The sequence below is a fragment of the Parambassis ranga genome, chromosome 24 (assembly GCF_900634625.1).
Source record: "Parambassis ranga chromosome 24, fParRan2.1, whole genome shotgun sequence".
Lineage (NCBI taxonomy): Eukaryota > Metazoa > Chordata > Actinopteri > Ambassidae > Parambassis > Parambassis ranga.
This window is the reverse complement of record NC_041043.1, coordinates 10,800,664-10,823,604: the sequence shown is the minus strand read 5'-3', so window position 1 is coordinate 10,823,604 and position 22,941 is coordinate 10,800,664. Positions and strand designations below refer to the sequence as shown.

At 42.1% G+C, this 22,941-nt stretch overlaps 1 protein-coding gene across 1 annotated transcript; it reads right to left on the bottom strand.

The window, feature by feature from the left end:
- Window positions 1–1,230: 1,230 nt before the first annotated feature.
- On the bottom strand, window positions 1,231–21,037 carry kif26bb (kinesin family member 26Bb). Its single transcript, XM_028397920.1, has 15 exons — window positions 20,816–21,037; window positions 20,258–20,614; window positions 18,365–18,832; window positions 15,598–15,719; window positions 15,317–15,488; window positions 11,496–11,705; window positions 11,052–11,145; window positions 9,352–9,623; window positions 8,629–8,806; window positions 8,406–8,544; window positions 8,104–8,263; window positions 4,950–7,974; window positions 3,144–3,313; window positions 1,970–2,120; window positions 1,231–1,439 (listed from the first exon to the last, which is right to left on the bottom strand). Exons 1-15 carry the CDS (start codon window positions 20,870–20,872, stop codon window positions 1,231–1,233), a joined length of 5,784 nt encoding a protein of 1,927 aa, XP_028253721.1. The 5' UTR covers window positions 20,873–21,037.
- Window positions 21,038–22,941: the final 1,904 nt, after the last annotated feature.

Here is a 22,941-nt window from a genome sequence, read left to right as displayed (position 1 = left end):
CCCTCTGTTACGCAATGTGTTCCTTAGGATCACCGCAGACTCATACACGCATGTCATGGAAGTATAATTTAATTTGGTCTAATCAAAGGATTCCTTTCACACAGAAAGTAACCGAGAGCTGTGCTGCTCTTGATTCCCAGTGATGTATAACATAACATGCTGATTAATAATTTTCACAAAACAAACATCCTGTGTGTGTGTGTCTCTGTGTGTGTGTGTTTCTTCCCCGTATGTTTAAATTCATTGATTTAGGTGGACATTGTTCACTGATTAGTGTGCATCAGAGCGTCCTCTCTGCTTGGCTCAGGGCCATGAGGCTCTTCAGACATAATGACGTTATTCCTTTAAAGTAATTACTCCTCCATTATACTGAGAGCAGATTCCACATTTCTTTATTCTGTCTAATATGTTGTAACAGTCAGTTTATTGATCACAGACCACCCATCCTCTGAAGACAAAGAAAAGGTTCACAATTACCCTCACAGTTCTCATCTCATCACTGCCAACTCAGATCTCTGCTAAATGTTTGCCTAAACTGAGCCTCCTTTTTTATTTATGGAGGCTTTACATTAGTTTCAAGAGGTTTAAAATACACAGTTTTAATTGTTTCAGCACCAAAGTCTTATGTACAGTGGCCATAACTCCTCTTAATTCAAGGTGACTAATGACTGCATTAGTCTGAGAAAGGTGCAAGCTTTGCAACGAAATTGTAAAAATCACAGTTTGTTTTAAAACAAAAGACAAAAGAACTTAAACGCCACAAAATTACATTTTTAGCACATGTCAGCGAGTGTTCCAGTAGCTATGATATTTCTTTTTAACTAGGAAACTTCTGTGTGACTTTCCAGGTCATTACAACAAAGTGTTAGTGCTTTGAGAAAAGACAAAGAGGTTAAATAAAAAAACGTGTCCTGTAGGTACAGTAAAATGTCTTGTTAGCATTAGATGCTGCAGTGAGCTGAACTGATGCTTTAAATACACTGCACACTGCTCAGAAAAGCATAAACAGCATATTTTAAAGTGACAAACACAGGATGCCAAAAAAAGAGTTCATAAAAAGGTCATGTTTTTTTTTAACGTCCAAAATGTGCCTGAAAGAAAAGTTCAAGTGCTCTAAATCTTTGACCTTCCAGTGAAGGCAGACAAAATGTTACTGTACATGTAGCACTTGGTGTGCATAAAGTGAAGCTTGAGATTTGAATTTCTTCTCCCCCCCCCCCAAAAAAAGTCCTAATCTTCACTATGTCTCCCCTTCTGGGCTCTCTGCTCTGCTTTTCGTCGCCGCCTCTTATTTCTTCTCTTGTTGGCCGCGTCAAAGCTGGTGACCATCATGATGTTGGTCTTGCAGAGGTTCACCCTGTTCTCCAGCCGAGCCGTCACCACTTCAAGGGCCTCCAGGTGCTCCAGGGAGTCCACTTCGAAAGTCTGCCACAGGTCGACTGGGGAAGAACAACAAGGTAAATACTCATACACTGCTGTGTGTATTTCTGTGTGTCAGCTAGCCAAAATATGCTAACATAAATCTTCTGGGTGACACTATGATGCTGCAGGTCATGCAGCATAATGTGCTATTATGTGTCATAATCAGACTCCATCATTGTTACTAGTATTGTTAATGGAGGCTGATTATGACAGGATGCTACCCCCTGTTGGAATGCTGGCATACTACAATCACATTATTTTCCACCCAATTATCAATGTGTTGCTCAACAAAAAATAATCCATGCTGATAATGTGCAAATCATATTAGTTATAGAGCAAAATCTTGATCCATGTTCAGATCTGGTAAAGAGTCTTTGTTTGTGTGTAAACGCAGGGTAAACTAGAGATCAAACTATTATATTGTGAAAATAATAATATTAACACTGATTTAGTCCTAGTTAATACAACAAGGGTGTTTTACATTCATTTAATGACTTTCTTTCCATAGTCTACCTGGTAATACTAGTAAAAGTTCAAGTTTACTGACACTCTTGGTTCCACTTGGCGGGCTCCAGCATGAGGTTGTATTTGGCCTGCTCCAGCTCTGTCCTCAGGTTGTTGTATTTGGCTCTGACCTCTGAGATCCTCTGCTGACGGTGCTCCAAAAACTTCAGCTTGGCGCTGAAGCATGCTGGACCCTGAACACAAAAACACACACACACACATTTCACTTCTTTTATTTACCTCCATGTAAGTGCATAATAATCTATTGTAAACTCATCATTTTTCAATGCTTTCTACACTTAGAAACCAATCACTCAGTACTATATTAAAAAGTAATACTGTCTGCTGGGGAGGTGGTGATGCTGTGCTTAGTCTGACTCTGCAGACAAGGCCAGATGACGAACACCCCCATCCTGCTCTGTGTCTGCGTCTCCACACGCTCATAAACACCATGTTAGGGCAGAGACAGCACCTCTGGGAGGCAGAACAACACAGACTGTAGGCTACTAAATAGAGTTACTCCCTGATTATACTAACCTTATTACACAGAGGGAACATTTTCAAAGGTCAATGCATGCATATTATTTAAAGGGAAATGAAACCCTACAGTGTTACATGTCCAGGACTGTTTACTAACTGTATTTTTGGTCATTTGCGTCTCCAGAAACAAAAATTTAAACTATGAATCAACATGTATATTTTCTTAAAAAATACAGTATTATCTCTGATAAGTCTGTTTGATTCTAGTGCACTGCTTTGTTCTTTGCTGCAGCATTGACCCAATTTCCCCCAAGTGGTCATTAAAATTGTATCAAAGATGCCATGTCTGAGTCTGGTGGAGGCAGGGAGCAGTCTCATGAGGCCAGACCTGTCGGCATGGGGACATTACGTCAGTACATGCAGCCCTTTTCTTTCAAGGACCAACTGAAAATGAAAGGTGGAGTCTTTTACTGAAGCTCTATTCAATTCTTATAACAACTACATTTTTATAGCATTAACTACATCTGGAGGATGGACAACTACAGGCTTTATTTATGGCGACGAATGGTCGGCAGTCAACATGAAATTGTATAATTTGAACTCAAATGTAATATATGAAATAATAATAAATGATACTGTATAAAAATAAAAAAAGAGTAAATCATTTTTAGAAAAGAAAAGGTTAATTTTATCCAAAAGAAAAAAAAAATCAAAAGAAATCAAAATAAACCCAGCACCTGTTTGCCAGCACCTGCTCTTTTCTGCATCCTCTGCACATTGTCGATCTCATACACTTTGATCTCGTAGGCTTCTGGGATTCCTCGATCCATCCAGCGAGACCGCAGACCGCTAGCCGAGCGTCTCAGGGACAGAGGTGCATCATGGGAAAGACGGCGCTGATGAGTACCTACGTAAGTAAGTAGACAGCATGTTTTCTTTTCCCTTTCCAAATTATTTATTTTAAAAATATACCACAATTGCTGCCTTTTGGTTGATTCTAGTGCAATCAAACTGTAGAACAAAGAGGAGCTACTGCAGTGTGCGCTCCACTTAAACACTTGATCCAGAAATTTACACTTGAAGTGGTGCTCATTAATCTACAGTGTGATGTGATGGGAAGAGAGTATTCATGAGCCACTACATTAGTGTACATTAAATGGATGCTCCTGTCCCTAAGTGGCCTTCAATGTCCAGACCATGTGCACTTCTGGGAAGCGAAAAACGGTCTGCCTGGGGGCAAATACAGCAGCCATTCTATCATGTTAGTCAAGACCGCAGAAATGATTTTTCTCTATGGTGTAGCCCAGTTTGCTTTGCTAAAAAAATGTTTGTGTTTTATGTCATTAATTAAATTAAAAAGACAGCTGAGACGTAGTGACAGGTTTTAATAATCCTATGAACAGTTCACTACTTAGGGAAACTTTAAATTCATCCATTAAAAACTGCATTTACTGTTTATATTGCTCCATTACAAGTATCAAACCATTAGCAGTATTAACCACATTTTCAACAAAACACTATTAGAGGTTTCTGTGTGTATAATTCCATTAGCTAATATTGTTGGTATGCACACACCACATCTACCAAACACTCTATGCTGCCGTCATCGGATTCAAATATTCCTTAATAATTCGGCATTTAATGCAGAGCGGAAACTAGGTCTGACTGCATCCTACAGATGTGTGTCATCTCTAATTAATGTCACATTAATATGTTATGCGGTCAGACTGCAAAACCCAAATTGTCCTGATGGAACCATCCCAAATGTAAAATAGTGTTGTGGATTACACATTGCTTATACCAGACTGTCTGGAGAAGGAACTGTGTGAGACGTGTGCATAGTTTATGGTGTAAACAGACTATTGTTTGTGTTTTCTTTGTATATTTGTTCAGTTTTAGACTGGATTCTATCATAAAATGTTATTGTTATGCTAATTTGGTATGCAGTGTTTGTCCCCCGGCAGGATTAAAAATTAATAATAATGATTCACTTGCTGATAGGCGACATAGTGATATTGTCCAATTCATTTTTAGCAGTGTGCCGATGCTGCTACAGTATATGCACATAATGTTTTCCACCTAATTGCAGAATAATCAATCACATCTCTACTGTATCAAGATATTATGCCTACTCTTACTGTGATTGCCCATTAGCAGATGCAGGAATAAAATGCAATGCTTTTCAAATTTAATGTCCAATGTAAGTCTTAAAATATGCCATATTGATTTATGTAAGACTTTCAAACAAAAGTATAAACTTCCTCATTTTTGATGCACAGCAAAATAGTGAGCATTAGTCAGTGTTATCTGTCTGTCAATATTCATTGATTTTTTTTTAAGCCTTTGCCCGCCAATATTGTGCATCCCTGAAAAAATAGATGCATTAATCAATCTGAAATGCCCATAATATTCTAACTTTCCTATTAGTCTAATTGACACCACAGAGACATTGTGAGCACTCTACTCTCATAAAAGTTCTAGTCTTTTCAGATGTGAGTTTTTGGATTCAGTTCATAAAAAGCCAGCTAATCCAGGTGTTTTACCTGTGCTGCCTCGCCTCCGAGATGATCGGCTGCTGCGAGCCACACTGAGCAGAGAGCCGCTCCTGTCACTGACAGAATCTCTGTTGGAGGTGCTGCTGCCGGTGGCTTCACTGTCTCTCACCATGCTGTCATAGCCGCTGCTCACCAAACTGTTCCTGTTAGAGAAATGCAGCGATGTCTTCCCCATAGCTGGCGGCAAATCTCCACTCAGCACACTGGTGGTGTCACTTGCATGCCCACTCATGTGATCAGGTGTGCGGGGAGAAGTCAACTGACTGTATGGGGAAGGGAGTGCAGCCATTTGGTTAGGTCCTCCTGAAGTAGGACTGGAGGGTTTTTCCTTAAGGAGGTCAGAGATCCGACCGTTGACAAACCCCTGGATGGCAGATTTTGTAGAAGAGCATGTGGAGCTCTGACTCGGAGTCCGACTGATAGAGTGAAAAGACCGTGGAGGGGAAGAGGAAAAGAAGGAGGATGTTCGTTCAAAGCTAACCGTTTTGCTATCGGGGGAAAGACTGGCACTGCGATTGATGGACTGCTGTAGGTTTTTGTGAGAGAGATTGAGGTTCTTGATGCTGGGAGCAGACAGTCGACGCACTTTAGGGGTAGCCATTTTAAGTTTCCCAACAGCAGAGAGTTTGGAATGCCTAGCAGACTGAACTACAGGTTTTTCAGAGGGGAAGAAATGTTGACTCTGGTCACACCGAGGATTTTTCCTGGGGCTTCTGCTGGCCCTTGGAAACGTACAATCTCCCTCATAATTTCCTTTGTAAGCTGCCCTACAAGCCCCTTCAATACTCCCCTTGGAGCTCATAGAGGCATTGCTACTGCCTCTTTCCAGAGTTGGGTGGTCCCTTGGTGTCCTCCCAAGGGAATTAGTCTTACAAGCTAACTGCTCCAATTTGGCACTGAAAAGCCTGCCACTGTCTTCTGAGGGTGACATTATGCTGTCACCTGTAGTAGCATGTTTCATTGTTAGACTTGAGGTCTTGAACAAAGATCCAGCACCCTTTCTGAGAGCACCAGTAGAATCCTGTTTGAACTCTGTTCCATGTTTTCGAGGAGAGGAGTTATGGATGCTGTGGTGTGCAGAGTTGTGCTGCCTGCCCTGCCTCCTCTCCAGAGTCACACCCGGGCTACATGGAGTGGATGATGTCACCCCCCTTGGGTCTCTGTGGTCTTCAACCACGTGACAGCCACGGTAGCTGTCCCTGTAGCTGGCATTTTGCCAGCCCCTAGGTAAACTACCTGTTTTTGAGGAAGCAAGGTTGGTTTCTTGGCAACCAGGTGAAACACCAGTCCTCCTGGGAGTATTCCCAACATGACTGCAACCACCTTCTCCCACCTCTGAGACCCTTGGACTGGAAAAAACATGCTCGCTGTCTCTTGGGTGACTCTTGTCTGTATTACATGGTCTCTTTTCACATGCTGTATTTTCTGCATGTTTGGTGCATAAACCAAAATCTTCCAAGACAACTCGGCCATGGCTAGAAGATGAGAAACATGCCCTGTCAGGCTTTTTAGGATGGGCCCCACTCCTACTCTCAGGATTGTTGCCGTCATTTGGACATTTGACATTATTTCTTGACTTGACTTCTGCAATGGTTTCTTGAGAACATTCTTTCTCTTTGCCACAATCCAACTCACACTCCATATCTGTATTAATCAACATGGGGTTTATAAATGAAGGCAAGAATCTTTTTTCCCTTCTGAACTGGTTGTGGGGATTTTCAGAGTTGGCATTTGTGGCTTCAGGCTGAGCACTAGAGCTTGTTTCAGAGGAAGTTGCAGTTGCAGATTCTTCATTGACATTGCTAATTATCCTGATTGGTTGAGAGTTGGCAGAGCCTTGAACATGGGCCTGTGACTGGTCTTTGATACAAATAATATTGCCACCTGCCCTCCCTCTTTCATACGCTCCACTAATGGTCACCTCCTCCACCATAGAGAAAACAAGTTCATCTTGACCTTTTAGGTCTAGTGGCTGTTGTACAGTCACTGTAATTGTGGCCTTCATTTCCTTAACATCCTCTGTCGGGCGGTTCGGAAGGACATCTCCAAGTATGACTGTTTTAGCCAAGGAGTGTGACGAGGAGCAGGAAGATAAAGGAGATGGGAGAGTGGGAGAGCTTTTGCCAACTGGTGAGGTCCTTTTGTCTGGTTTGAACCAATCAGCAGCTTCAGGACTCTCCTGGTTTCTTGAACCCTGGAGTGCAACAGAATTGGTGACAGCTTTGCTCTGACTGTTAAGACCCTCAGACCGAGAGGCCATGTTAAGACCAAGAGTTTGATTCAGCAGTTCCTCGCTGGAACTGTTTGCACTACACTCCTCACAGTCATACAGACCTGAATCTTCTCTCTGAAAACTGTCTCCAGGGAAGGCACCATCTGTTTGATTTTCTCCAACAGAATGCTGAGTGCAACCCGACCCCTGATTGAACAATATCTGTCGTGCTTTTGATGCTTCAGTGTCTGTCTGTTTCCCTGATTCTTTCTGGGGCTGTGATTTGGTTGTGATGTTATTAATAGAAGCACCTTTCAAGGAAGACCTGAGCATATCCATTGTTATCTCACTTCCATCGATACAACCCAAACGTTCCTGAAGTTCAGCAAATGTATCGCATTTGAGACAGTCTCTCTCTGGCTGCTTTCTGCCCGCTGTCTGAACATTATCATCTGCCTTCTTTTCTCCCAACTGAGGAATCCTCAGAAGCTCTTGGAGGAGAGCAGTAAACTCTGGGTCATCCAGTTCAGCCTTGTTAGGATGCAAAGAAGGTATGATGGGCACAAACTCAGGTTGTGCCAGCCTTGGGGCTGCTTTGGAATGGATCAGGCCATCTGAGTCTATTTGGATGACAGTGTCACAGGACTGGTCACTACTAGAGCGTTCATCTCCACGCAGGCGGAAAGGACGAATGTCCACATCTACCTCATCGGTGGAGTGGAACGCCCGCAGGGACAATGACTGGGGCCCTCTCTTTTCTCTGGTCAAACTCCTTCCACAAGGAGAACATGAAGTGGATTGCTGTTGGATAAAGATGGGTTATGTTGTTAGAACCAGTACTAGACCAAATTCTAGATCCAAAACAGCAATCATCAATTTATAAATCAATTTATAAACACTGTGAACACTGAATTGATTAAAAACTTGTACCTTTGTCCTTTTCTGTGTCCTCCGAATGCGGGAAGCCAGCTGGATGGTAGAGAAGGTCTCCTGAAGGTGTGCCAGTGAATCAGCAGCATCGGCAATCACTGTGACGTGGCAATTTGCATGACCCAAGGACTCTCGAAGGAGCATCATCAACTTATTGGCCCTGTGCAGAAATAGTGCAAATGACATTATTTTGCTGGATGCAGCCAAATTTTTGAGCTTTTGCATTCAACGATTCAACTGTTTTTAAAAACAGTTTCACAAATAAACTTAAATACAGTTGGCTTATTAGTTTGCATTCTTACTTGCTTGGGGTGGTTTTATTCCCGCTTAGAAGAGACACCACAATAGGCCCCAGTTCAGCATGAGGAGGTTTATTTTTGATCATACCCCTCATACCACTACACACATCGATCATGGTCAGCTTAGTGGGGCCACGTGAACCTAAGGGTGGAAATCACAGATTGGAGTGTAAATGTAAAAATGTTAAAATACAAAAAACTCTTGTATAATATATTGTAGTGGGACCTTTTCCGATGGTGCTGCTTTCTGTGCGAGGGGGCTGGACATGAAGCGTGAAGAACATTATGGAGCTGTGGCACAGATATGTAATAAAGTCACTGTGTCGGCGTGCTGCAATGGCCGCGTCCAGGAGGGAAGCAGCCCGCTCTGCAGTCGGGGCCTTCACCCGGTTGTGGTTACGAAGCTGTAAGGAGGTGAGAGAAATTATGTCTTGTACAGATAAGAAAATGCTTAGTCTTGTCAGGAGAAAACAGAGAGAGAGAGAAGCATACCTACGCTAATGACACTCTGGCTTGCAATTTACAAATAGCAGTGTGGGGGAGGAGAGAGCTGCACAATCATAATGTAATCAAATGTAATCTGCAGCCTAATGGGTTTCACTCATTATGATATTATCTCCTCCAGTACAGTGTCAACCATTATCCAAACTGACTTTTTAACCCAACATCATTAATAAAAATGAATCATCATATCTAGTGGGCAAAAAATGTATTCTTATCATCAGTACATTCTCTTTAAACTGAGTGAGGCAGTTAGTTTGCTTATGTTTTCTAGAAAATTTGACACACTTTAATGTAAAATAATAGTTAATGGAAATTTAATCTTTGATATTTTGCCAGCATACATAGCTGAGCCAAAAGGATTGACTATTGTGTGCTTGTCCATTGTCAAAGCATCAGGAAATTAACATCCTTTTCTCCTTTATAATGAAAACATTTTTTCCCCTACCTGTATCCCATAAACCGGGTCTTCTTGGAGTTTAATGTGTGCTTTTGGGCTGTCCTGGATACTGCCTGATGAGGGGACAACCTCCCCAAGCAGATCCCTAAGTGTATCCTCCTCTCCGCAGCACAGCTCTATAGCAGACACTGACACGGTCAGGTCGGTCCAGGTCTTCTCCCTGCGCCGCTCGATGGCGCTGTACAGCCAGGAGATGGCACATGGTATCACCCCAAGCTTCTGGATGTTCTCACTACTCCCCACCATGCTGGACCATGAGCCTGAGGCAGACAACAGAGCACACTCATATGTATGCACCGAGCAGTGTACATGCACATGCTGGCCTATGTGTGCACCTCATATGTGCACAAAAATAAGGTTATATTACATTATTTTGCCTGTTGTATGATTGTGGCTTTAGCACAAATGTTAAAGCTTATTAGTGTATTTGTACTTGTGCCTTGCAGGAGATGCATGCAGAGAAGCTATCATCAACTTGGGTGAGTTTTAAACTGTTGACATATTTAGTCATACTGAGTCATTAATTAACTATTTATTTTTGCACTGTAATGCTGCTGCCTAGTGTAAAATATCCTCAAACTGCTATGCACTATGAACTCATGTTCACATTTGGACAATTAGCCTTATGGATATTTTTATTTTGTTTGCAAACTTTGACTGACTTGTTAGCTTAACACCTGGAAGTCTAGAATGAGCTGCTGAATGCAGGCCAAAGGATATAAAATCTGCCATAACCTGTGAAGCAGTTCGATCTGTAGCAGATGGAAAAATCAGATATTACATATAAACTCACAAGGATGCACAAATGGATGTTTTGTGGATCTGTGCCATATTGTATCTCCCGGTGCACTTTTGCCCCACATCGGTTTTGAGTTATGGTCCTGTTTTACCCTCTTTTGTCTTATCCAAACTTTAATTGAATGAGGATAAGAGAATTGGTTTACTTCAGTTAAAGGCTGAGCTGCCTACCGTTATTCAGAGAGAATAGTATTCTGTGCAGGAGATTGATATCCCCCTGGCTGTGGGCCACATGTAGTCAGTACAACTAATTCAATCAGATTTACGGAGAGTGGCGTCATGTGAAAAAGCAGCTCCAAGGAGACCCTGTCCTTACCCAGTGTGTGTGTGTGTGTGTGTATTTGTGTGCTATGAATCTATTAAACCCCTTCACTGACGCTAAGTGCAGGGTTCCATCTCTCTAATAGCAACATATTACAGTCCACTTTGTTTACAGTCCCTTCTGAGCTCAGCATTTCAGCAGAATAAAATAAAATATTTGTTTCTTTTTGCGTCGTATGCTGAAATGTAAGGCAACAGGAAGCTTTTAAAAATGCATATGTGTTGCATAATTGATAACTGGGCTTTTATTTGCAAAGGTAAGTTAGACTTTTGTGTCTTAAAGTGACACTTGTTTTGGAAAAAAAGGAGGCAGAAAAGAGAAAAATGGGGCAGGAGAGGGTAAATAAAAGAGGCTGGAGATATGTATCAAAACTGATACGAGGACAGAGAAAATGGAGACAGGGAGTGTAAGTGATAAACACAAAGTGAATGATTGCAGGACAAGGGGTACAGGAGAAGGAAGAGAAAGAGGAGGAGGAGGGGATGGAGGGGCCCTGAGCACAGATAAGAGTGCTCCTGTCCCATCTTAGGTTTTAACCCGTGGCCTCTCACAGTGACTGATTACTCACCCACATCAGCACATCCCAAACCGAGAACGCATCCATCGCTGCCGCTGAGCACACAGCGGATGACATCAGACAAGACGCCTGCACACACCTCGGCCTGGTCAGGGAGAACAAAGGACAGCGAGCATCTTATGATTCATCTGAACTGCATCCAACACAGTGGGAAAATGAAAGCAGTAGGGAGGATGCATAATGATTCTGTATATTCCCTTGGGCTGAGATATTGTAAGCAGAGCTTAGAGAAAGTTGAATATAATTGATGGACTATGTAATTGTGGTGGCTAACTGGATCCTATCAGTTTTCAGGTCATCAGACAGAGACAGTAAAGCAACTGGGATGTGCCGGGTACAGAGGGATGGGGGGTGGAATGCATTGAATATTTGAGAAAGAACATGACACAGGTAGAAAACATTAAAGGTGGAAGTAACCAGGATGAAGAAGCAAACCTGGCTTGACACTTGAGGATAGGCAGCATCAAAGTTGAAGGTCTTCAGAGGACTTTTGCCATCCCTGCCGAGCGTCATCGTAGTGTATGGTTGGCTTTTGGTGACTGGTTCCATGACTGTGACTCTCTTCTTGGATGGGTCAATCCGGAGAACAGGTGGTTGGCCTTGGCCCTCTGTTAGTGTTGGGCTTACCCTCAGCACTACTCTAACCTAAACACCAAAGGAAAGAGAACCACAAATAGGAAACTGGTCCAAAGCAGCATGGCAAATTTGAAATCTCAACAACTAAAGAAGGATTGTCATTATATTTATCTCCCCGAATGGTAAGAGCTGTGATGGACCTTAAGCTTAATGTCTTATGGTGGGTCCTGCACCATTGGCTCGATTTGGATCTGTGTTGGTTGCTTTATGGCCAACTGGGCAGGTTAAATCAGCAGCAGAGACTCAGTGGATGACAGCTTATTGCCAAACAACAAAGACAAGAGAGCACACATAGAAGTCCCTCTTTCCAACATACACCTATAGTAGTCTTGCATCCAAATGGCTGGCTGGAATGAAGACGCACAGTCTCATGGTTTCTGATTTATTTAAAATGACAAATATGGATTTCTGCTGGTTTAGATTCTGCTCATGCAAACTGAACAGAAGTGCAAATTGCTTGTTAGCAGTTGTCATTGCAGCAGTTTAGTGTTTAGTGCAAAATAAAAAAATGCTAGCAGACAACACTAAGATAGCAAATATTGACATACAGGGCAAATTAGCATCAAACAAATCAGTATAAAGTGCCCCCATGGGAGATTACAACTACAACCAGTTAGCTATACTGTCAGTCTGTGGGCAGCTACAGGCATGCATAATGCTAAACGCCTTTCTAAGGGGAAGAAAGACTGACCTGTATTATTTCACTTAACCCCGTATACATACTATAGTACACGTACATATACATGGGAAAAGGCCAAACACTTTAAACTACCTTGAAAAGTAAACTTCATTATTTATTAAATAGAGTGAATAAAAATATTTCCCTACCCCTTCATCTACAAATGTGAGTGGCTAAACTTTACCTTTAAAACAAATGCCAAGAGATAACTTATGAAAAAAGAATGAGTTCAAAAATATCTTCATATCGAATTCAGCAAGTCCTTGCATCCGAAATCTGAGAACACCATCAAGAGTGAGCAAACTAGGTGGTGTATCTTCTATTTATATGTTGTTTTTGTAAATAATTGGATAGGATTACTAAAAGCTGTGGATTCTGACATAAAATACAACTGCAAAAGAGCTTGGAAATTGATGGTCTTGTTCTCTGAGCTCCTGCTGCTTTGCAAAAAGAAGAGACAGAGACACTGTTTTATGCAAGGTATGCAAGTGGTGAATGTCGCAAAGACTCAGGGTTGAGCCGCCACATGGGGCCTGGCGATTTGATGTTTTGCTTGCTTTTACCACTTCAGTGGAGCAAGTTTGTACACATCTGACAATGTGCGTTTTACTTCACATCCAGCAGCTCTTTTGTAAATACATAATATATTAATGTAGTGGAAGTCCAGAAGAAAAATCTTTAATTGAAAAGTTATTTTCTTCAAGCTGCATTAGACCAGATGATTCAGTTAGTGCAGCTGCATGACGATGCGTACCTCCATATTTCCGTATGTAGTAGTGACATTAATTCCTTAATGCAGTTCTCTACAGGAAGCCTGAGCTTTAAAAGCTGAAGGGTCTTGAATTGGGTTAGAGTCCAATTCTGACAGCCATTTAACAGTGCTCATAGGTCTTAGTCTGCAGGAAAACATGGCAGCATATACCTCACAAAAGACAATAAGCTCTATTAAGGTTTCAAAGCCAATTATACGTGTATTTGTATTCACAATCTAGGTTCTGCAAGACTGCAAGTAGCCTAGTGCACCGTGACACCCAATCAAGTATTGTGCTCTTGAAATGGCACAGGACCGCATTACACCACGATGACATCATGCCTTATTGGGTGAATTTAAAACCTGTTAGCCATATTCCATCTGCCACATGATAAGCTCCCAGTGCCTGTGCAGGAAGGATACTTTCCGTTTCGTTCCTCATCATTTTAATATCTTTACGCAAGAAGTGGCTCCCTAACCCTATTGAACATGTGTCAAACTGTATTTATGAGGGTTAAATTATTCAAGAGTCCCATTTACAGACAGAGAAAATCCTCCTCCGCTCTCACACACATACGTTTTTATGCACGCCAATGCACACAAAGCTGAGTGCTCAGGCAGGTGTGGGGTCTATCTGTAACTCTAGACTATAGACCCAAGAGCCCATCTATGAGACAAGGGGAGGCAAGGCAGCCATATTGATCTCCCCAGTTTCTATCCCAAAGGAGGTGAGGAGAAAGGGGGCGAGGAGCAAGATGGAGACATTAGCACCACATTACAGTGTATCACAAAGGAGGAGTGATATAGGATTTCTTCCAAATTGACTCAGATCTCTTTACTCAACAACACTGGCGGTAAAAACACTTCCAAGGTGGTGTCTGTGGGAAAGAGTGGTAGTATATTCTTTCAAAGATACATCGGGTTGGACCTATTCTATATATGACACACTGAAAATGAAGATTGAACATACATCAAGTGAATGCTATTGTCTTCTAATACACTATTACTGTTTGCATTTGCAGCCAATCATCACCTGAAGTTTGACAGCGCTGGTCCAGTTTTCTGACTGATGCCGCACCATGTAGCTATGTGAGTAACTCCATGTATCATCTCCTGATCAGAGCACTATTATAATAACCACATTGGTTTAGTCTAGTCAGCATTTGGCAAAAAAATTGCAGAAGTTCTCTGATGATGCTGTGTAACAAAACATCTGGTGCATCACGGATGGTGCACAATGGGTTAGTAATGAAGAAACATGCGGCCTATGGAAGAAAGCAGCAGTCCACCTTCACCTCAAAGAGAGTGGTCATTCTTTTGAGGATAATAATGTCCAAATTCTGGACAGGGAGGACAGATGGTATGAAAGAGGAGTCAAAGAAGTCATCTATGTGAAATTGGAAAAACCCTCTCTAAACAGAGAAGTAGGGCTGAGGCATCAGCTCTCACCTGTTTACAACTCCTTTCATTCCTTACTAGCAGACTTCACTACCATTCAAACTCTAACGATGGGTCATCAACTAGTCCTGGACATGACCGAGACACAGTTTCTGGTCGTTAACTGACCATTATCAACTATAGTGATCTTAGTCATGTGAACTCCTGCAAGATCCACCCACAGGGGTCCTGAACACATAAAACTCAGACGAGTGGCGAAAACGTCTTCAACAAACAATCCTTGAATCCAGTTGCCTCGATTTAAACTCTTGGATATGGAAGAAACCCCGCATTGAGTTGGTGTAGATTCTTTTACAGGGGTGGGTGAAGTCTGGTTGATACCTGTCCTCCCTTCTAACTTCTAACTACCATCTACTACCATCATTTTCAGTTACCATGGTGATGAGTTGTTTACAAAGTCTGCCTTATATTATGTTTTCTTGGTATTGATGAGCTGGAGCTGTGTGTTCAATGTTGTGAAATAGTCTGTTGTAACCCAAAGCATTACCTTTTCTCTGACCTTGGTTATTTGGCTGCCTAAACATAACACAAAATGAAAATGAACAGAGTAAGGAAAAAAGCATCCAGTGAATGATGCATGTTATCTATACTGGTTATCTCTATACTACAATTTAAAGTTTAAAAGCACTGAGCAGTTGGATAGTTGCCCATACCTGCTGGATTTTAAACAAAACAGGCTCCACTGTAAAACCGATAAATCTCCATCTAGATGTGATAGAATGTGAAATCTACCTTGCCAACATTTGGTGAGTCTTTGGTTTTAGTGGCAGCTTGATGCAGGCAGGAGGGGATGGGCGGCGGGTCTTTCTGGATGATCTCCCTGAAGCAGGTGGAGAGATGAGAGGGAGCTGGATCGGAAGCCTGGCCCCTTTTCCTCAGTGTCAGGTTGAGCTTCTCGGCTGCCCTGCAGGGAAGGAGGAGGGGGGTGGCATGTCATACAACAGAAACTTGAGGTGTAGCCAGTACACCTCGTTTTTATCCATTCCACTCGCTGTTCGGATGGTAACATTTACCTGGCCAAAAAGGACATAGCTGCAGTGTTGGCAATGGTCACCACTCTGGATATGTGAGGAAGCTTTGAGCTTGTCTGCACAGCCCCAGCATCACCACAGCTCAGAGTGGCATCATCTGCAGCCTGTCGGGGGAGAAAGCTCATTATATACATATCCGAATTTGTAATTGCACTCCAGCACCCACTCCAAAAAGGGGCTGTTATCACAGGAATTTCTCTAGGGAGGGAAATGGGGTCTGTCTGTGTAAGTAGGGCATCGAGGCTGAGAGCACATTGGGTTAAACATACACCATTAGTCATGTTACGGATGTAGCTAGCCGCATATGGAGTGTGAGGAATAGTTTGTGAAGGCTGTAGTGACCACAGTCTGAATTTAAACCATGACTCAGAGATAAGAAGGTGCATTGAATGCCTGCATTCAACATCCTTAAAGATACACCAACACTTATACAACTGTAGCTCCAACGTGTGAGTGTTTTGTACTGTATTCATAACCACGCCGTGTGTGTGTGTGATGACCTCTTCAGCATGTGCTTGTTGCAGCATGAAGTCACCCAGCCTTTGCTGGAAGCCTTGTAGCCAACGTCTTTGCCTTACCACTCTGGAATTGCACGTCTTAAGGCAAGATAACAACGCAAACTATTTTATCTGAAGAGCATCCAAACATAAAGTGCCAATTAGTGCCAGAGGAGATCTGCAGAAGCGGTCTGGAGTAAGATAGTGGAAGCCTTGGGTAATATGGATAACATATATACTTCTTTGCTCCTCGTCCTGTCTTCTTTTTGACTCACATATTCTGTCATATCTTTTTTTCATCTTCACTGCTCTTATTTCTTTCTGTTTTTCCCTCTCATATGTGCTGTTATCCTCCTCCCCCAGCCTCCATCTTTCCCTCCTGCAAGGCTCCCATCATAATTTCTCTTTCTTCCTCCACCCTACTTTTCATCATCTTACTCTTCGTCCTATACTGTCACTTGTCTAGATTGTTTTTAAACCTCTATCGATCATGCTCACAAACTTGGCCAGCTGCCTAGCTGATTTCTTAGTCAGTCACATGATAGTTTCATTTTATGTTAATGAATTTGTATTGTTAAATTTAATTACACACGTTGATCGTGCAGTACAGGTGCAGTTTCTGCTTTCCATTCTGACGCAGCACATAATGAAGATAAACCACTGAAATTCTGAGTCATTTTCTGAAACAAAGGTTCCTTCGTTTTTAGACAAAAGCAGAATTCTCTTTTCTGTTCAGTTTTGCTGACTGCTGCTAGCAGATTTAATCAGCTAGCTAACTGAGGTATATTAAAAAAAACGCCACAAGTTGGATGAAAATGCTGTGTAAAGCTGACTCAAAGGCTAAAACTGACTTGTTTGAATGAGAAACAATAGGCAACCAAGGTGGAGGCAACCAAGTGCCAAAAGACTGATGCTGGAGTAAAAAAAAGCAAACATAACAGGGTAAAGGACCAGGAAATGTTGCTATTGTTAAGCATTAAAGGCTTATATTCAGTATGGAAGATGTTAATGCTTACAATCATGTATACAAGGACAAGACAAACAAGAAAAGATATGTCCAAAATGAAGGCTAACATTAACCAGTTTCATTTGGCGACAATAACATTATTGCACATAATAGATTTAGACAGGCGTTGGTGGAGTATTGCATTTGTATTGAATTACAAGGGGGACCACTCTGGCTTTGTAAATGTAACTTGTACAGTAGAGTATGAAAGCGTCCTTGGCCTTAAAGGTAGGGTAGGAGATTTCATTCTGTTGCACATTTTGTTAGTGTCACTTCTCTTCACAATCCGATAGCAACCAATTAGTTTCACAATAAATGAAGAATATGAATCATCTGTGGAAGCTATAAAACGCTAAAAACATCAGCCAATCCGCCGAGATGACCCTGCGCGGAGTATTGGCTGGTTGTCACTCTCTTCCTGCTCTGCGCGCACCAGAGAGGTACGTTCATGATGGCCGAAGTCACAGACTGAGTGGCTTCGGGGTGAGCTCCGAGAGAAAGGGGCGTGTGTTTACTTTCGAAATTTGGCTGACTCTCAGAGTTTTCGAAATCTCCTACCCTACCTTTAAGAGCAACACTGTTTTAGTTCTGTGGCATGTAGATAGTTAGTTTGCTGCTAACTAGCTTAGTTACCAGACATGCATATAAAGTTCACATTAAGCTAAGTAAACACACTTCATGAGCTTTCTGGCTTTAATAAGGACACAAAAAGCAATACATGCCAACCAACTTACAGTATCTACTGCTTATAAATACATATATAAGGGGAAGGTTTTTGGAATTCTCCTCTTGATGAAACATGAGTAGCTTAAAAAAAATGAGCCAAGGATATTGGCCATAAACTCTCACACACCTTGTACAGATTTGGCTATAACCATTTTTATTGGGGACTGGGGAAGGACAGGCTCAACCTGCTGCAGTCTCCATCACAGTAATGCATATTTCACCAGCCCCAATGTTAAATATGACCGCCTCCCCTATTGATCACAAGTGCTTTTTGACTGCCTGGCTTTTATGACAGGGGTAAATCATGACCCAATTCCATTCCATTAGCCAAAGTACTTTTAAACAACGAGCTGAGCCATGGGATCGAAATAGGCTCTGATTAGGCACTGTGAATGATTGGCTTGCTGACATGGGCACCCGTAAAGACATACATTACCCATAGAACTCATTAAAAGGGGGGTGCACACTAGGGGATGCGTTATGTGTGATTTAATGCTAAGGAGAAGGCTTTTAGGGGTACCTGATGGTAGGGGTAGATCATGACACCATCAGTGCTGGAAGCAGATTTAGACGTCACCAGCTGCTGCTGCTCCTCCACCCAGCGACCCATATCAGGCTTGGGCCCCCTTCGTCTGAGGGTTTGCGGGGTCCTCTGAGGTGTCCTGGGGCTTCGCGGGCTGTGAGGACTGTGGGTCTGACTGCGGGGTTGATGCGCAGCTGTGGCAGCCTCCCTTGACGGCCTTTCCCCATGCTTTGTTTCACTTTGTCTCAGCAGAGTGCCGGTGCTGAGGCTGGCTTCAAAAGGAGGCTTAGCTAATGACTGGCCCCTGCTCAGAGCCAGGTGGATGGCCTCTTGTTTGAGCTGGCTCAGGTTGGTACCACAGGCTGCACACTCACCCTGGTCTCTTTCTCTTTCCCTGGACTCTGTGGTGGACCGACTGTGGACACGGAGGTTGTCATGAAGAAATGCATACAGGTCACTTGAGTCCTACAAAATTTGAAACACAGCAGAAAAAAAGCTTTGTTTAATGTTGTGTTTGAGAATTATTTGAATCATCACACAGCATATGGGAATGCACAAAAAGCAATCATAGCACTTAGTAAAGTAATCATGGAGCGAGTAGTATTGATTAATAGCTATACAACCCCATCGAACCTCTAAACTGCAGTGCATTTACAGCAGTTTAAAACCTCCCAAGGGAAAATGTCAAATAATATTCATGAAAAAAGTTAAGACAGACAGTAAAAAAAGGATTGAAAAAGGTTTGACATCACATGTTTCCATGCTGTTAAAACTATCAAAATGGAATCCAACATCAAACCACTGTGTGCTCCTCTGTCACATACAAACATCCACCACGTCCAAGCCTCCCTCCAGCACCCTGCCTGTGAACTGTGTTCCTCCAGCAGCTTTCACTTATTAAAGTACAGCCATTTAAACTTCACATATGCTGAAACAGCACCTGCTAAATGTGCTTCTCACATTATAAAATGTGCAAACTAAACAAACTCTACCTATGTGCCCTTTCCATTTTAAGAGATGACAGTAAGACTCTGTCTTATAGCCAGCCAGTATAAAGAGATTATATTATAAGGCTGTGATGCATTTGAGAAATCACACTTGGATCAATAAACCTGCAAGCAGCTAGCTGTCTTATCAGATTTCTACTGACCATGTCTGTGGCCACAAAATACTCTCTCTCTCTCTCTCTCTCTCTCTCTCATGATGGGGGCCGATCTGCTCGATCCCACTTAAGAGGACAAAAATAAATGGCCCTGCCTCAACGGACAGGACTGTGGAGATGGCACAGGGATGTCCAGATGAAATATTCATGCCCATTTAAAACCACTCGCACCAGAATGTCATTGGTTTACTTTATGTCGATTGGAGCCTGCGTGATGGATGCTGGCGGTGATAAATGTATAGATGTGCATTCCACTAAAAGGCAGCGACTGATGTGCCCACATGAGCGTTAAAACACTTGTTAATGGCCCTGAACACAAAATGTGTCAAAAAGAATGGGGTTTATATAGAAGGTTCTGTCAGTACACTACCTGTTTTTTCGGGGTATTGATTATTATTATTAATAATAATAATAACTAATTTTAATAATGTGAAAATATTACAGTTTACAGCTGAAACTTTTTCACATTTGCATTTGATTTTTTTCTTTAGATTTCTTTGAAAACATTGCAGTACATTAATATTGATCTCTTGAATTGGTCTATTTTATCAATACAATAAGCAGCCCATTGAAAAAAGAACAACATCTCTCACCACACATTTGCTGAGAAGTCTATAAATGGATTTACTTCAAACATATTCTGTCTGTTGAGTCCATTTTGAGTGATCATAGGTGCATTTCTGACCCACTTCATCAGCCCCCTCTCCCGGCTCAGCATCCTGACTGACCTTGCATGAGAAGTGATGGTGAACAGCCAGGCTCAGCGCTTGTTTCTTCAGCGCAACAAGGGTCGCCGAGCACTTCTCACAACACGCAACTTTCCGATCGGACCTCCCGACGCCTTGATTCACAGACACAGACCCTCTGCTTATAGTCCTGCTTCCGAATGACATCCTGATCCGGTCTCCTACGGTCCCTGGGAGCGACTTGTAGCACGGGACATCGTCCGCTCTCTGGCACATATTCCGATGCGGGTCGCTCCTGGACACTCCGGCGCCCTCGGGAGCGGGGCGCTCCTTGGGTCTGCAGGGTTTAGCGCTTGGAGAAAAGTCGACGGGCTGACAGTGATGCTGCACTTCTGAGCTCTGAGAAGTAAAACATTATAAGAAGGATGTATGTGGGCTTTGGGAGTGGAAAATTAGACATCAATCGACGTGGACAACTGTAACCACACCCAAATGTTTTTTTTTTCATGCAGTGCGCCCATCCTTATAAGAAACTGTAAACCCTGCAATATTTTACATAATGATAACAAATAATACTCAGAGTAAATAAATCTGACTTACCCAGTATGCTCCGATCGAGGCAGGAAATCTCTCTCCTCTTCCAGTCAGAGATGACATGACAACTTGTAAATATTTAAAAAGATATCCGAACAAAGGCAGGGGGCATTCTTATTAAATTTAGCCAAATCTCTAAGTATACAAAGCAGAAAAAAATCTCTCATATTAGCTTTACATGAAGATATACAACAAAGTGAAAGGATGGAGACCCTACATGTAGAGTGATGGCTGTTGGAACAGTGGAGAAGGAGTGAGCGCACCGGAGAGCGCTTCATGAATTCACTGGGCTATTTATTATGATCTCCTCTGGGAGGCAGCAGCGACTGCTCACACACACATTGACGCGGAAAGAATATTTCTTTCAGAGCACATGATTCATAAAGAGTTTTTCAGCAGCTCATAGGAGCATGATTAAACCTGTCTGCACGGACATGCAGCCTGCAAATCCTCAAAATATGTATTATACTCTGCATAATGTCACTCACACACACAAATATGTAGTTTTAGGATTGTGACATCATTAGAAAATCTTTAAATGAATAGATAGTACATCAATAGATAGTCTAATTATTTTATATTTAACTTCCCTAAAGTTGCAAGACACAAACAAACCTGATAAGACCAGAACCTTTATCATGTGCTCTCTGGATGCTACAAACAAAAGCTCCTACATTTCCCAGAATGCAACTTCACAGAGAGGTAAAGTCCTGCCCATACTATTTCTATATGGGGATCTTCCAATGTAAACTTCTTTTTTTAGGAAGGCAAACCCCAAAAATGTAAAGTTCAAAGGGTTAAAGGAAAATAAATCTAGCAGTTTTCTTCATGAAAGAAGTTTAATGGTGATTTTTTGACTATTATATAGATGTTCAGTTATACAAAATTGCCATTTGCCATTGCCAAATGCCATTTTGATTGAAAATATTAAATAAACAGCACCAGAAATGTGTGAAAGTAGAAGCATTATGTGTGTGAGAAATTCAGCCAGCATGCAAGTGCCTGCCACACCTTTACTCATGCTCCACTGCTTTGCCCATCAGTGCTGTATCGACTTCAAGCGCTGCCAAGAGGGCAATGGCCTACAACACCATGCTGAGATATTCATTATAGATTTCCAGTTTGGAAACCAACATGGCTGTCACAATGACATATTTCATCAAGAGTTCAAAGTCACACAATGTATAGTGAAAAATACAGATGGGGAAAAAAGAAGGGCAAAGTCTTCATCATGCAGACAAGTGCACAGTCCACCACAGACACCACAGGTTGCATTTTACAAGGTAGTTTATGTGTAAGCTGTAAAATGGCTAAAGGAATGTGCTAGAAAACAGAAAGACAACAAGTTGTCAGAGGTTCTCCATTTGATGGTGACATAAATCTTTGCTTTATTTTTCTGGACTAAGGTCCTGCAGAAAGGTTAAAGGGGCAAAATAATGGCTCTCTGTAGATTGTAGTTGGAAATTAAATGTCAAAAAAATGTGGACAGCTAACCAAAGTTTGGATATTTCTGATGAAATCCTGAGTTCTTCTGACATTAATTTATTTATAAATTATTATTTTTTTTTAAAATAGTCTGGTTTAGCTTTAAAAAATGTTGCTATCAGCTGTCCTGTTTATGCCATAATAAATAAATCCTTGTATTGGGTGCAGTTAAATCATAGGACATGCATCAAATAGTAAAAATGAATATGAATGTTGCTGGGCAACCAAACTAATAAATATATACAGAGCATACCTCTAATGTATCTTCTCCTAACACTGCCCCACATCATCACGATGTTGTACATTACGGTATTCTCATTATTCTCCTCTTGCACTATGTTTCAAACGTATGAGTTATTCTGTTATTCCTTCCCACTAAAATTGGTTATTAGATATGCTAAGAAATGCCACGTGTGGTCTTAGTGGGGACTCTGTCCCACTTTTTCCGCAACGATGCTTTCTGGTCTTGGAGGGGGGGGGGTGTTTTTATAGAAGCGGCAGATGGTCGGCGGGCGGTAACCAAGCTGCGCTGCTCTCTGGGTAATTACGGTAGCAGACGTCATCTCCTCCCCCACACCGCAGGCTCAGCACGGCTCTTTGCCGGTGAAAGATTGGTCGGACAGTGGGTTCCATTTGGCGCAGTTTGA

Bases quoted from the DNA above. Each gene is read 5' to 3' on its own strand.
- kif26bb (XM_028397920.1), bottom strand. From the start codon at position 20,872: ATGTCATCTCTGACTGGAAGAGGAGAGAGATTTCCTGCCTCGATCGGA. The intron at 15,489-15,597 runs GTAAATGTTACC...CCTTCCCTGCAG, and splicing joins GCTATGTCCTTTTTGGCCAG to GGCAGCCGAGAAGCTCAACC. The intron at 11,146-11,495 runs GTTTGCTTCTTC...CTCCCTGACCAG, and splicing joins ATCCTCAAGTGTCAAGCCAG to GCCGAGGTGTGTGCAGGCGT.